Consider the following 16,749-nt stretch of genomic DNA (forward strand, 5'->3'; position numbering starts at 1 on the left):
AAAAGGGGAAGGGGGGGCAGAGACTGGTCCCCAGAGATAAGAGTGGTGGAAGAGAAAGGGGAGGGCAGCAGGGAGTGAGAGCAAGATAGGTGGGCAGGGCCCTTTGGAAAGGAATGTAGTGAATATGCACAGGTGGTGGTGCTCTTAGTGGCTACAGCAGAGGGCATAGCCTGTTAGATCCCCCAAGGCCGGCCCATAGGCATTCCTGAATACTAACACTTAAGGCCCTAGCAATGTGATCAGTCTGATATTGTCTTGGACATTCATGGAGACCATGGTAGGAGCTGGTAGGGGTCAGATATCAGGTTATCCAGTTTAATCCAGCTATGGTTAAACTTTTAATTTGCATTAATGGACAGTCATCTCCTATAAGTTCCTTAATATTATGACTCATGGGTGTAAGCGTAACTAAATATATTCCTTTTTTCATTGCAAATGAGATTTATAGTTTTGGTAGGATATGCTGTTAATGTTATTGGATAAAATACAAAAGTAATTTATGTGCATGTCATCTTGTTCTTTATATTCTGTTGACATAAATTTAAAAAGTAATTGATAGTGTGCTTTGAAATAAAAACCTCACTTCTACTGAATCTTAAAGCAAGGTTACATAATATCCAATTGTAGCTGAGCAGTAGTCTAATAATGAAGACTTTTAGGTAACTGTACTCAGTGTTTGTATATAAGTGAGATCTTACCATTCAAAATGTCTGTCTAAAGCCGGTTAGAAACTAAAATAAAATAGTGATTTAAGGAGCTAGGAAGATTGCTCAGCTATCAAGAGCATACACTACGTTGGCAAATGACCTGAGTTCACTTTCCAGCATCCATATCAGGCGACTCACAAAAGCCTATAACTTCAGTGTACCTGGCACCCTTTGGCTCCCACAAGCACTGGCACGCACATGGTGCACAGAAACTCACTGATACAGGCACACATACACACACATTTAGAAAAATCTTTAAAAAGAAGTGAATTAGTATGTGGTTCCATGACCTTATAGAGTTAAAACTATTTCCCCTAAGATTTGCCTGCATGTGATTAATGGTGTATAGTAACTATTAAGATAATGCTGTTGGGCCAGGTGAGTTAAGGGAGGCATAGCTGTGTGGGTGGACCTTTAATGTTTTTCCAGAATAACTTCTGATCTGAAAATAATTACTAGCTCACAGAATGCTACAGTAAAACCAAATAAAATACCCAGGGACAGTCTCATGCATCCTCTGTCTGCCTACTTGCTCTAATGTTGACATCTGATACAATTCCAGAACAACACTAAAACCAGAAATTTGCATGGCTGTCTTTCTATACCTAAATTATTGAACTTCTTTTTTAAAAACTACTTTGAGTTTTTTTTTAATAGCATATGTTAAGAGGTCAAATTTTATTAATTTTTTTGAGATTTTAATATAATTATGTTATTTTCCCCTCTCTTTTCCTCCCTGTAAACTCTCCCATAAACCCTCCTTTCTCTTTTTCTAATTCATGGCTTTCTTTCCCATTAATTGTTGTTACATACATACATGCATATACAGTCCTAAACACAACCTGCTTAGTCTGTATAATGTTACTTTTATAAATGTCTTTGGGACTGGCCATTTGGGAAGACTATTTCTTCAGTGTTTGGCATTCCTTAATTGCCAGTAGTTCTTTGGGAAGCACTGAGGCCTCTTGGGCTTTCTCCTGTCCACATTAGCCTGTCTATTGTTGTTATGCTTGTTCACTTCTTGGTTAGGCAGTCATGTCATGTTAGTGAGACTTTATGGGTGCAGGTTCTGATATTGCTAGGGACACAGTTCTAGTAAACACAATGCTAGGAGACACAATATCATGGCAAATTCCTTGATCTTCTGGCTCTTACTGTCTTCCGCACTGATCCTTAAGCATTAGGTGAGGGAGTTGTTTTGTAAATGTATACATTGGGACTGGATCTACAACTCATTTTGGTTGTTTGTGGTTTTCTGAAGAAGTCCTGTTGCAAGAAGTTTCCTTGATGAGAGATGAGGATTATACTTCTCTGGGTGTAAGACTCAATATTTAGAATGTAGTTAGGGGATGTGAGACTGTGATCCAATGAGTTTAATAAGGGTTACTTCGAAGTATGTCCAACTTACTCAGTGACTATCACCTACAAAAATGTCTCTCTGTCCCCAAACATCTATTAAATGTCTAGTATTCAGGGCTGGATGAGGCCTCTTGAGTCCCTCCCTCACATTGACAGAAAGGAAATTCACCCAATCTTGTGCAGGTCATCATAGCTGTACCTTTACAACTTTTTTAAACATTTGAATTTATTTTTGTGTATATAACTGTTTCTTGACATTTTCCAGTAAAAAAGCATTGTGGAGGATTTACTTAGATCTGTGTCTTTAAGTTGAATGTTGCTCATTGCTGGTTAATAGTACCTGTAAGACTGGTCACCTAGATCAAGAGTTCTGTTTCCTGTTCTTATTAATGTCCTCCCCTCTCTCCGTAGGCAGTTCACTTAACCTCCAGAAGATGGCTGAACCTGCAGGAATACCAGAGCAAGAAGCTCATGTCAGAGCATGGAGTGAGAGTTCAAAGGTTTTTTGTTGCCAACACTGCTACGGAGGCTCTTGAGGCAGCAAAGAGACTGAGTAAGTTGGTATAGTGGATGAGCATTGGCCATCAGTGAAAGCACAGGTCAGGGCTTCCTGCTTCCGTGCCTTTGCTCTGGGTTACACTGCCTGGGTAGAAACTTTGAATTGCAAAAGCAAAAGAGCGCTTGAATCAGAAAATCTTGATTCTTTTTCTTGAGGTAGCAGGGTGTGGGGGTCACATTGTGGGAATTTCTCTTAAGTTTTCCATTGTACCTTCTTCTATCAACTGTGGTTTAGTGGTGGGAAGAAATAGGACTCTAGATGAAGCGTGAGAGTGGCATCCTTCTAGAAGCCTCTTAAAAGCTGAGATGAGTGATTGGAGAAGAACAAGGGGAAGGCAGGCAGCATAAAAAGTTTTGTTATGTGATTCATATTGGCCTTGAACTTGTGATCCTTTTCCTGATAGCCAAGTGCTGACATCACAGATGTATCCTGGCAGAGCCTGGCCAAGAGCATACATAGTTAAAGTCCCAATTGTTTTGCCCTCCCGTTACCAGTCTGACTGCTTATGAAGTCCTTCTCCTTTCTGTGCCTCTGGTTTATCCTTAGCTATAGAACAAAGTTGTACTTCCTTCGAATCACTGTTGTCTTCAGGGCCTTGTTCATTGTAGTGATGGAAAAGTCTCATCCATGTCTCTAGCTGTGCATGGAGAAGAATCAGGTCCTGCTATCTTCTTTCCAGTAATGATTCTGTTTATAAGAAAATAAAAATTAAATAATGGAAATAAACTTTTAAAAATGGAATTTTGTTTTTGAGGGTTTTCAAGAAATTCTTACCAGATGAAGGAATTGAGAACAGAAAAGGGATTAAGAAAAGCAGATCCATGAAGAAAGTGAGCACAATACCACCAAGAGTGTGTGCACTATTTACTGTGAGCACCTGTGATGTTCTTCAGTGGTCAGGCCAGTTCAGGTTCTCCTTGTGAACACACTTACGGCTCAATGAGAATTCAGAGTACTAAGCAAGAAACTCATTTGGGGCTGGGGAGACAGCTTGGTCAATAAAGTATTTATCTTGAAAGCAAGAGGACCCAAGTTGGAGTCCCTAGAACCCACATAAAAGATAGAGAAGGACGGCAGCAGCAATAGCTTATCCTGTGAGTGAGTGAACAGATTTCACACTCAGTGAGTAGTTGTCTGAGAAGCGAGGTCTTATCTAGTTTCTGATGTTGAATTTTGTTGATCTGAGAGGAAATTGATGACTCTGTAAAAGAAGTTGCTGCCAATTCTAGAAGTATTTATTTAAAGTAAAAGGAGTTGATAGTAAAAAAGAAAGGGAAGTGCATGTGTCACTGTTACTGTGACAGCCTGTGGAGAGACAAGCAAAAGAGTGTGGTGGAACTCCGTAGTGTTAAGGTTTTTGCCACTACAAGATTAACAAGTAACCACAGGCACACTTTTGCCAGATATATTTGAGGTTAAGATTAAAGCTGAATTACACATATGTCTTTCTGATTGTCCTGGGATCATATATATATATATATATATATATATATATATATATATATATGATCAAATATATATATATTTGAGAAATTATATGAATATTAATATGCTAACATGCAGAAAGTATTATATAAGCCTATATTTTGTCATTATCATCAAGGGCATCTAATTTCAGGAAGCTTATTATATCTAATTCCAGTCATAATTCAAGTTTGTGGGCAAAGTAGTGTCCTGTCAATCTCGTGTTAGGAGATTTTAATGTATAATATTTGTAGATGATTGAAAGGCCTTTTTACTTTTCTTTCTTTCTTATTATTATTATTATTATTATTATTATTATTATTATTATTATTTGGTTTTTCGAGACAGGGTTTCTCTGTGTAGCTTTGGAGCCTATCCTGGCATTCGCTCTGGAGACCAGGCTGGCCTCGAACTCACAGAGATCCACCTGCCTCTGCCTCCCGAGTGCTGGGTTGGAGTGCGCTATCAACACCCAGCCTTATTTTTCTTATATTCAGATATTGTGTTACTTACCTTTCTCAGTTCTGTGACATAATACCTGAGCAGAGGCAACTTAAGGGAACAAGTATTTATTTTGGCTCGTGGTTTGAGAGAGTACAGTCTGTTGTGGTGGGGAGGCATGGCAGCAGGTAGGTAACTTATGGGGAAGGAGTTTAATTTTCACAGAACAGGATGCAGAGAGCAGATGGGAAGTGAGGTCGGACTGTAAACCTCAAGAGGTCTACTTCATCTTCCGAGTCTTTGCCTCCTTAAGGTTCACACTTTCCAATATAGCCCCACCACTTAGGATGTGAGCCTGTGGGTGATAGTTTACATTTTAGCTACAGTAGATATTTTTAAAGAAAATGATGTATTATGAAAGGTTTGAAAATTTTCCTTGATGTTAGGTGTACCTGTTTTCAAAAGTAGCCCCCCCTCTCCCTCCCGATCTTTTTCTTTCTCAACAGATTGGGTATCTGAACACTTCATCCTATCATATGTGGATCAGATCAGCTGTGTTTATAACTCTCCTGGACCAAACAGAATATGTTAACCTCTCAGCTGCCCCCAAACTTTCTTATTGTCCTTGTCCTCTGTCATGCCTCCATCTTTTGTATTTAGTCGGTTACCAAACTTGTCAGTATTTAGTGTAGCATTTCTACTTTATTGACAAGAAAACAGACAAGATAAGGTTAAAAAAGTGGCCAACATTGTGAAGCTAATAATCAGCAGAGATGTGACTTGCACTCAGATCTAAAAGATTTAATAGTGCCTCCATGCAGTTCTTTCTCTGCTTGCTTGATGACAAGTCGAGGGAGATGGTTTGTGTGGGTCAGCATGCTTAAAATTGAAAGTGCATATTAATAAAATTAAAAGGTTGCATTAACTTGATATGGCAGGTTCTTAGGAGCATGCAGTTTATAAAACCTGTAATTTGCTGATAGTTTCTTAATGATTCATTTTGTTGTGTCTCTGGGCAGCAGAACATTTTGCTGTCTAGTTATAGAAAGCTTGTTAACTTGAAAATTTGTTAAAATGGGCAATGCAAAGCTGTTGTTTCTGAAATACAATTTATAACAATAAGATATTGATTGAATGAGATCCTCATTTTCTTGCACTGAAAACAGGTTTATATCAGATTGAGAGAATAAATTTGGTTGGTAAATGAAGATTTTAACATGTGGATGGTTCTCACACAACAGCAGTGTCTAAGCATGCTTTAAGAAGGAAGATTGGTCTGAGAGATGGCTCAGTGGCTGCAGGTACACCCAAGGGTGATGAGCTGTTTTTGTTCCCTAGGACCCACATGTTAAAGTAGAGAACTGACTCCCTCATGTTGTCTTCTGGCCTCTGCACATACACCTTCCCCACCACAAGTGCACGTACACACACACACACACACACACACACACACACTCTCTCTCTCTCTCTCTAAACATTTGTAGGTGCCTTGATAAGGCATGTTGCTGCATGCTTTCTTTTCATAGGAACTAAACTTCATGAATGCAACCCACAGATTGCATGAACAACTACTGTGTATAGGCCTGATCTGCACATCTCCTGTCTCTTCTCTTTAAGGTACACCCAGGGCTGTCAGTGTAACTCACAAGTTCTTGGATATAAATGCAGATGAAACATCTTGGACTACTTACTACCTTTCAATTTTGGGATTCTCTACAATTTGTGACTTACTCCCACCACATGCAGAAACTCCCAACATTTTATTAAGCAGGAAAAAGTATATTTAAAAAACTACAGTTTATTTTTTAAGTGAGGAAAGACAATTGAAATATAAATGGAGAGATTGATCTTCTGTGAGGTAATGACATCCATCCTAAGATTCAGATGGAGCTCTCACTGGATTTGGCTAGTCTGGGTTGCTTTCAGCTATAGCATGTTTCCATTCATCAATATAAGGACTTAGCTCTTTGTTTTATATAATTACACCCTGAAGCCTGGCAAATTACTTACACCATTAAGGAATTCCACTTCTTGTCCTAAGGGAGTTGATATCCATTGACACTGATTGACAGCTACTGTTAATCCTGTACACAGTTAAATGCAGCAGCCTCCTGGACTGTTGAGGCTTTGCCATATGGGTATGTGGTTAAGGTCTTTCTTTGTATTGAGACGATCTTTTATTCTTACACTGGCAGGCAAGGATAACTTTGATTCCTGTGAAGTAAATACTCATTTTAGCAGCCTATCACCCTCTATTGTTTCCACTCTGGAATCAGCAATGCAGAGATGCTCTTTCAGTTCCATGTCTAGTGTGTTACACCGAGGCTCAAGGAAGTCTGCTTCCTAGAAGTCTGAGTGCAGGTAACAGAATGAGGGTTTCTGTGATATGATTTAATTGCTTTTCTGGCTGCTAGTGGCCCCTTTGATGTTTTCACAGTTTCTCATGTGGCCTTGGTGATTATGTGAGCTTCCTAATACCATTTTTTTTCCTTTGTGATTATTTATTCCATGTGGAACATCTCTCCTTTTGTCCCCCTTCCTTCTACTTCTTTCTTCCCTCTGCCCTTCTTTGGATAGTCCTTAGTCTTGAACTTGGGGGTCTCATGAATGGTAGCTCAGCATTGTAATTATTGACCTATACCCCCAGCCCATAGAGTCAACTTCTCTTGCTTACTGCTAGTATCTCTGACTCATTCAGATGTAAGTGCTAACCATAGGTCCTAACATGGAAATGCACCACAGACATTGTTGGGATGCAGGAAATTCTCACTTTCTAAAGCTTAATTGTGTATGTACCCTATAAGAGTACCCGAGTTGAGATTAATGACCCTAACGGTATCTGTGAAAATAAATTCTACTCATCACACCTTTAATAACATTTCCCATTATATATATTTTTTGAAAGAAATATCTTTTCTAAAATGTTCTTTTTTTCCTGATTCCTCAATTATACATGGGGTTTTCCTTGGAATACCTCAGGGCAGGAGTATCTTTTCAGTAACTAACTGTCTTGTGTCCCTGAACAGAAGCAGCAGGAGAATTGTAGAGTCAGGGCCAGATCTGGCAAGCTCTGGGGAGGCGTGCCTAGGGGAGTGGACATAGAGCTTCCTTTCAGGCTCCTTAGAAACCAGTGGGAACATGGCTGTGAAAGGCAGAGCTTCAGCTTCAGTTTGGCAGTGAAAGAGAACCACACATTTGAAACAACAAAGATAGGAGCTGGGCATTCAACCTCCAGACCTTTACCATGTGCCTGTCATCCTGTTGAACATTTGAATCCATTGTTTCTTGTAATCCTCATTTAAACGAAAGGAAAAGTGTCAGATTTCTCTTTACCCTTCAGTGTGTCTCTACCACTAGTGTGCCTTTAATGCAGTTAGGTATTAACTTCTTTTTAAAACTTCCCCATTGACAATTAACAGGAAAGGTATGTTCCATGTGACTTTGTCTTCCAGAACCTCAGCCTGCATTATTTCCTCGGGTCTAACTTATTTCATTTGTGAACTGTAGTTTTGAGTGTTCATAGAATGTTTTATACAGTTGGAAATGGCAGAAAACTTTTGCTTGGAGTAAATGGCACAGGGGCTACTGCTGTAGGAGTTCTCTAAATGTTTTGAATTTTTGTTTGTTTGTTTGTTTGTTTGTTTGTTTTGTTTTTTGAGACAGGGTTTCTGTGTGGGTTTGGATGCTATCCTGGACCTAGTTTTTGTAGACCAGGCTGGTCTCGAACTCAAAGAGATCCACCTGCCTCTGCCTCCCGAGTGCTGGAATGAAAGGCGTGCGCCACCAATGCCTGGCTTGAATTTTTAAAAGAAACTTTAAACACATAGGTTTCTAATAATTTTTAAAGGGCTATGTTCATTGTTTTAATCTTAGAAAATACAGAAAAGTAAAAGCCTACAGATTCTTTCTATTCATTTAATCCTTCCTTCAATATTTTGCTCTATCTATATACTTAAATAGTGTAATTGCACTATCAGTTTGCTTATAACATTAAAAAGCAGCAAATAGTTTTAAAAATCTGTATTATAATATGATTATCACCCAGATAATATTTTTCTTAAAAAATTAATATTATTCTGATCATTACATAATAATCTCTAGATTGAACATACTATTTCCCATTGTGATTTTTTTTCAGTGTTGACATATCAAGGCAAGCTCGTTTCTTTAGTGCATGTGCTGCTGTTTTAGTAGCTCAGGATAATAGAATGATTCCTTGCAGATTCTGCATGTGGCTTTCTTGTGCTATCCCAGCAATGTACACTCCCTTCATCTTTGCACTGTGCCATCTTCGACAAGTGGTTTCTGGGGATGACCTGGGAAACCTGCCATGGCAGCCACTCAGAGGGAAGAAAACATGTAGGACTGCAAGTATAGATTTGCTTGAACTGTGTACCTCACTTTCACCTAATTCCATTGTCTGAAACTAGACAATATATATAATACCTCACTGTTTAGCTCTTGCTGACATGGGGCTCCATGTAGACCAGACTGTCCTTGAACACAAAAGTATCTTCCTTCCTCTGCCTGCCAAATGCTGGGATTGAAGGTATGCACCACCACAGCTGGCCTAGACTTAAATTCTTTCTCTCCTCTCCCTTTTCCTTCCTTCTTATTTATTTATTTGTGTTTGTGTATGCCTTAGCACTTACATGGTGGTTGGTGGACAACTTGCGGGAATGGGCTCTCCTTTTACCATGGGCTCTGGGGGTTAAACTTAGATCATTAGGCTTATAGGCTAGCACCTTTACTTCACTGGCCCAGTTTTTAGACTCATGAGAGAGTATATTTAGCTCGATGATTTGAGGCTGAACGTGATAATGGGCTACATAGCCAGGATGCTCATCTCCCTTTACTTTGCTGGTTATTTCTACAAACAGTGTACTTGACTATAAAGTTGAGAAATGGTAATATGTTCTTAAAGGATGATTCAGATTAAGGAATAAGGGAAGCAGAGTGCATGCCTCGTATCGATAAGAGAAGAATTCACCAAGTTCCTTTCCTTTATCTGCCCCCCCCCACACACACACACAGGGTTTCTCTGCATAACAGCGCTGGCTGGCTGGCTGGCTGTCCTGGAACTCACTCTGTAGACCAGGCTGGCCTCAGACTCACAGAGATCTGCCTGGCTCTACCTCCAGAGTGCTGGGATTAAAGGTTTGTGCCACCACCATCCAGCCTTTTTCTTCTCTTTTAGACTGAACAAAACCAATGTTTTAAATTTTCATCAGAAGAATATAATAGCTATTAACAACACCAATACACTATAAGAAATCAAATTTCTCAGTGCTTTTGTGTTAAACTCTGTTTATTTACATTCTCAGATGACTTGATATTGACTTTATTATTACTCATCTATATTGCTGGTTGGTATTTTCTAGGAGGATGGTGGTATATGAAGTCCAAAGCTGCATAATTTTGAAAGAAAATGAGAATCATCCTTGCCTTTCCATTGCAACAGAATAAATATTACTTGAAGAATTATGCTTTTAAGATGCTCTGCTATTCTCCAAGGTGGTTATTATAGACACTGACAGTGCTTAACATGCTCATAAATAGCACTAAGTCTCTACCTGAGTTTTCTAGGTTATCTGCAAAAAAATAAAAACTCGGGAAATAAATTAGAGGCTATAAAGGAATGATACCGCTTTATCTACCTTAGAATGAAAATTGATGTGTAAACAACCTGCCTCAATTATCTATTTTTTTTTTTCCTTCAGTGTGGAACAAACTAAGACATTTGGGAGTCTGTTATTTCTCTCAAATTAAATATGAACCTAGTATTGGAACTTTTCTTTTGTCTTTAGCCTTTTATTTGAGTGAATGTAGTAGTCACATCTGTATGAGGAAAAGGAAACAGATGGGGCATAGCTAGCAGGGGAAAATAATACTAGAAGTATTTGATATGCAAAGTGGAACTTCTTAGTGTCTTCAGTTGCTACGTGCAGTAGGAAAAGAAGCAGCTGTAAATAAATATATCTTTTCTTTATAAGTGACTTGTCCATCAGCATCATAAACAGGTTAAAAAAAAGTATAAATCCCATTAGGACTCTGTTGTCAGTCTTCCTTTTGCCCTCTTCTGAGGACTCCATTTACACCCACTGTGGTATACTGGACATGTGTATAGCATGGCAGGGGTTGCCCTTCCCAACCCATCTACCCTTTGTACTTCTTAGGATGTTCGCTGTGTGTCCACAGCTGTGTTCTTGTTATCTTTGTTAATGTCTTTTCCTCTACAGTGTGACTTCTCCCCTGCTTCATTGAAAATAGATTTTTCTCACATAATATATTCTGATTACAGTTCCACCCCCTTAGTCCCCCCAGTTGCTGTGTACCTGCCTTCCCCTTCCCTCCCTCCCTCCCTCCCTCCCTCCTTTCTGTCTCTCATTGGAAAAAAAAAAAAAAACAGGCTTCTAAGGATAGTAATGCAATAAAAAATATAAGACAAAAGAAACACTAACACATCAGAATAGGACAAAACAAACAGAAGGAAAAGAGCCCTAGAAAAGGTACAAGAAACAGATATAGACGGGGGTGGGGGGTGGTGGTGGCACACACTTTAAATCCCAGCACTTGGGAGGCAGAGGCAGGTGGATCTATGTGAGTTTGAGACCAGCATACAGAGAAACCCTGTCTCAGAGAGAGAGAGAGAGAGAGAGAGAGAGAGAGAGAGAGAGAGAGAGAGAGAGAGAGAGAGAGAGAGAGAGAGAGAGAGAAACAGATATAGACACAGAGACCCACTCATTTGCATACTCAGGAATCTCATAAAAAAGCAAAACAGGAAGTTATATATGCAAAGGACCCCAGTGGTAAGAAGAGATTAAATTCCCAATATGCTAATAAATTTAAAGTTAAGATAGAATTTTTTAAAAAGGGGGAAAACCCTGACATAACCCCCAAAGATGCCATTGAGTTTGTTTTCTGTTGGCCTACCCTCAAGAGTAGTTTGTTTTCCTGGTTTAGTGGTTTGAACAATAATGGGCGACTCATAGATTTGAATTCTTGGTCACCAGGGAGGAGCACTATTAGGAGGTGGTGCCTTTTTGGAGTGGTTTTGGCCTTGTTGGAGGTAGGATTTGAAGTTTCAGAAGCTTAAGTCAGGTCCAGTGTCTCTTTCTCTGTCTTCCAGATGTAACTCTCAACTACCTCTCCAATGTCATGTATGCCTGCATGCCGCCATAGTGTACTGAACCTCCAAACCTAAGCCAGCCTAATTAAATGTTTTCGTTTATCAGAGTTGCTGTGGTCATGGTGTCTCTTTACAGGAATACAACATTGACTAAGACACCTAGTGAAACTCTCTTGGAGAAAACCAAATTTTCATTTGTAAGGGTTATCAGTTGGAGATAGCTTCTGGGTTATGGGTGAGTTCATGTGTCCATTTCTCCTTTCAGCTCTAGGACTCCATCTGGTTTAGACCCATACAGGCCCTGTGTATGCTGCCTTAGACTCTGGGAATTTGTATGTGCATCGATCCTGTTAATGTAGAGGGCCTTGTTTTCTCAATGTCTTCCATGCCCTCTGGCTCTTACACTCTTTCTGCCTCCTCTTCTGCAGGGTTCCCTGAGCCCTGTGGGGAGGGATTTGATGAGGACATCCTGTTTAGGGCTTAGTTTTTGGAGTGAGGTCTTTCATTCTGCTTATTGTCTGGCTCTGAGTCTCTATATTTTCCCATTTGTTGCAGGAGGGAGAGTTTCAGATGATGGCAGAGCAAGACACTGATCTATGGCAGAATGCTATTATTTTTATATTTATTTATTTATTTATTACCATAATAGTATTTGTTTTCCACTAGTTCCCTGGGTTATTTAGTCTCATATTTTTGGTCACTCACAGAGATGTTTGCTCAACCATGTTCTTTGCTGCTATATTTATATATAGTAGCCAGAAATTGCAAAAGACCTAGATGCCCTCAAGCAGGTGAATGGATAAAGAAAACATGGCACATTACACAATGGTCTATTACTCAGCCATTTAATAAAATAAAATCATGAAATTAACAAGTAAATAGAACTAGAAAAAAATCATACTGAGTAAGATAACCCAGACCCAGAAAGACAAATATTTTATATATTCACTTATATGTGGCTATTGGCTGTTAAGCCAGTTTATTGATAAACAAGTTATAATCAATAATGGACTTAGTGTGTGTGACACACAGATAGATCTGCCTATAAAGCAAACATAATAGATAGTTATGGATGGATGAGGAGGTACTGGAAAGGGAGAATCAAATGGGGAGGATGGGAGGGGAGTGAGGGTTGGAATACTTGGAGAAACAGCCAAAATTAAGGGCTATTGGGGGGTAGTATGGAAACCCAATACTATAGAAGCTTCCTAAAATATATACATATATGCAGGTTATCTAAATGAAATCGCCCAATAATGGGGGAGATGGAGCTCCTACTGGACATTTCTCATCACCAAACAAAGCTTCCAATACCAGAATTGGGTTATATCTAATTGAATTGTTGAAAGGGGTTGCATGGGAATCCCCAAATAACCTAGGCTGTTGAATAGACTATAAGTTGCTCTCCACAAACTGAGACCAAGGCCTTCATTGCTGAAATCAACACCTACCACAGATCATTGAACATAGAGAACTTGAGCTGATGCCTACATACAGTCTTCAGCCTGCTATGATATTTTAGTGTCAGTAGTACAGGAAAGTATTCTGCGTGCTACCAAAAGAGGAACGTAAACATCAACCCAGACCCAAACTCTTTGATCTGCAACCGTGTCCTGCCTGCAAGATATGATCGTGCAGTGGTGACACAAAGCTTACGGGAGTACCCTACCGATAGCCGATTTGACTTAGGCCCATTCCATGATGATACATCCCATAACTGACACTACTTGTGTGCTTGGTGTGACTTCTTAAACATTTAGCATGACCCTGGCATCGGTCCTGATTTCTGTTTTAAGACAGTTTCTCCATCCTTCTGAAGTTGGCCTCCACAGTTATTCTTCTGCCTCTGCCTCTTGATTCCAGAGTACAGGTGTGTACCTCCATACTCAGCTGTGGAGTCTCAGCTAGGCCTCCTTAGGAAGGAACATGATAGCTTTAAGTACTAACCCATTGGTTCGCAAAGTATTTAAATGAAAGACGAATAAGAGAAAAGCAATAGGAACAAGTGCTGGGCCTGGGGTATGCAAACAGATGGATAGTTCAAGGCTGCTTTGTTCCACGGCTGAGAACATTCCTATCTTTTTTCTTTGAGACAGGACCTTACCATGTAGTCTTGGCTGACCTTGAACTTGTAGTGATCCTCTTGCTTCTGGCTCTTGAGTGCTGGAATGGCCCACCTTGCATTCCAGGTACCTTGACTGTTTGCTCTTTTAGTAAAAGAGCAAACCACGGTGCCTTCCATCTGCAGTGAAACTTGTGGTGTATGACTTCTCTGATGTATGCACATGGCGTTTCTTTTATGCACTTGGATGTGTCCTTAACCTTTGTTTAAGAGGGCAAAACTCAGGGAATAGCAACCCTAAAGCAGTTGGGGGAGGGAAGATGCTATGTTAGTGCTTTGGCCCACTGCTAGCCTTGATGGGCTGTGCTCCAGAGGGTCTCCTCAGCCTGGCCCTCACATCACATGGCATTAATCAGCCTTTGTCAAAATGGAGCAGTTGTTAGATCAATTGAATCGGCTTAGACAAAAACAGCTCATTAGGTGAAAACAGCTCATCTCCCATCAGAGTCTGTCTGGGCACCATCAGGTCACATTAATGCAAGTCCTGGTCCACAGTGGCTTTTTTTTTTTGTGCTTGCATTTACAAGCTGTACTTTCAGTTAGGGAAAATTTGGATGTGTGCATGTGCCAGTTGAAATGTGCTCCAAATATAGTCATTCTGAGTCATTTAAAAAAAATTACAGATTTTCCTACTCCTATTCTGATAATAGCTATTAGCTCTCCATCTCATCCAAATTTTTGTTTGTTATACGATGGGGTAATAAGGAAAACATGGAGACTCACACTTTTCATGGCTCTTAATTCATTTAACAGTTACTGTGGTCCTGCAGTGAGTCAGATGCTGAGGTTGCAAGTATGATTATGCTTCTGCGATAGTCATTGCCTAGCAAAGGCCTTGTTGCGTAGCCCACAGGAATATTGGGAGAGTAAAGACATGCCAGGGGAGGGTCCATGGTGACTGCAGTGGTCAGGGAAGCCTCCCGAAAGAGATGAAAATGCTATCTTCTTCCCAACTTGTCATTGGATTGAATTTGTCTAATGAGCAGACTTTGTTCTGACCCTAAAATAGAGACATTGGTGATTTTCCCCTTCCTTTTGAGTCACTGGAAAATGAAATCTCAAAATAATTGGCACAAAATTAATACTTGCTGTAAGCAAAGATGTTATAACTGATGGGCTTGCTGTTGTGTGTAAAGCTTGTTTCTTATTGAAGAACAGCTACATAGTGACAACATGAAATGCCTTTCTCAAGACTGGGATACCTGCTTCTGCACTCCCTATGTCTTAGACAGCATGTCTTGCTTTATTCTCATGTAGTTTTCACCTCTTTAAGCAGAAGACAGTTTGACAAAGTGAAGGATTTCATTAACTCACACATATGGTGGAAATATAATGGTGTCATAGTTAGAGAACTCTCAAAGGCTTTGCTTGCCTTATCTCATTGAAGATTGAGTTTTGTTTTTTAATATTGGGGCTTGAACCTAGAGCCTAATGCATGCCAAGCAAGTGTTCTTCTACTAGTCCATGTCCATCGTCTTCTTATAGTAAAAAAAAAATGTAACAAGTCCTCATGGTGTTACCCAGCCTGACCTCTAGCTTGTGATCTTCTTGCCTCAGCCCCTTCCTGAGTCACTGGGATTTCCAGGCTGCCCCCAGGCCTGACCTTACTGAATCTTCAGGAGACCTCTCTGTTGTGTCAGTATCCTTATCTCTAGTTCATAAAAGAATCCTCTAAAAAGGAAAGGCAGACATCTTTGCCTAAGAGATCCAGAGTAACAGGAAGTATGACAAACATCATGGCCTCTAGGAGACAGAGTTATACCCATTAGGTTGCTCATTTTCACTCATGCTTTCTTCCTCCCCCAAGAGCATCACAGACTTGAGGGGTTACCACCAAGGCCTGTCCTTTTAGAGGTCCAGCTTACACCCCATGCCTCCCTTTCTGGGTTGATTTTCAGGAGTCCTGGCTCCTTTCCACCTCCTGCCATGGGTATTGCATGTAGCACCCATTAGCTGAACAAGGAACTGGGTCTTTGTGTGTCAGTATAGAAACACATCTTTCATAGAGCAGGGCCTTTTCACATCATGGTGGTTGGGACATAAGTGGTTCTGTTTTAAACATTGAAGTATCCCAAAAAGGTGGAGAGCTAAAATTTTCCTCTTAGCCAGTACTTAGAGGTAAAGAGCAGGTCTTTCATTGCTTTTGTTCGGACCTCCATAGCTACAGGCTTGCACCATAACAAACAACTTCCATGTGTTTAGCTTCTTTGACTTTGGCAAAGTAGTTTTTCCTGGTGTGGGATTGGTGGTGGAGCAGACTGATATAGGGGTATTATTTTATTCTGGAGGAGGAATTCAACTACAAATGTGATCTACTTGTTTATGGTTGTTGTAACATTATATCTAGCTAACATTTTCTGATCAAACTCATATAGAACTTTTTAAAAGCAATGGTTTTTATTAACCCTTCACTATCTTTTTGACTTTCACTTCTATTTTTAGTGATGAATATCTTTAGAATTCAGATTAGAAGGATACCAGGTTAAGAGATTTTCTAACCCTTTAGGTTTAAAATCCATAACTTATTTCAGAAGGATTGTTATTGTTTTATTACTGAGTTTTCCTGAATAGCCTATGCCTCAAATTTGTAACGACTCTGCTTTAGCCTCCTAACCACTGGGGTTGCAGATCTATGCCACCACACCTTACTTAGAAAGTATTTTTGAATATATGAGTTTAGTATATAAAATATAATCATATCAGCAAATGCTTGTGGCTTTTAGGAAGAGCTGAGATGATAATAAATTTCAGGGAAAATCAGTGGGACTGAGGAGAGTTGAAGGTGGTTTCCCTGGAGAGGTGATTTTTAAGCTGAGGTTGAAGATGACATCGATGAAAGAAGTTGGTGAAATTTGACTCAAGTAGTGGTGGCAGGAGGGGACTGCCATCCTGAATCAGGAAAAATAACCTTTTCAGTTTGAGAAAGAACAGTGAGACAAAAGATTTGAGAAGAGCAGTGTGGGAAGGT

The 16,749-nt window shown here is 39.8% G+C and overlaps 1 protein-coding gene across 1 annotated transcript in view; it reads left to right on the forward strand.

Moving 5' to 3' along the window:
* Suclg2 (succinate-CoA ligase GDP-forming subunit beta) overlaps window positions 1–16,749 on the forward strand; it is a 265,264-nt gene that overhangs the window by 58,747 nt on the left and 189,768 nt on the right. Inside the window, exon 2 of the mRNA XM_027428935.2 lies at window positions 2,478–2,619. Coding sequence (XP_027284736.1) covers window positions 2,478–2,619 — 142 coding nt within the window. The remainder of the gene's footprint in view (window positions 1–2,477; window positions 2,620–16,749) is intronic.

The sequence above is a fragment of the Cricetulus griseus genome, chromosome 8, assembly GCF_003668045.3.
Source record: "Cricetulus griseus strain 17A/GY chromosome 8, alternate assembly CriGri-PICRH-1.0, whole genome shotgun sequence".
Taxonomy (NCBI): Eukaryota; Metazoa; Chordata; class Mammalia; order Rodentia; family Cricetidae; genus Cricetulus; species Cricetulus griseus.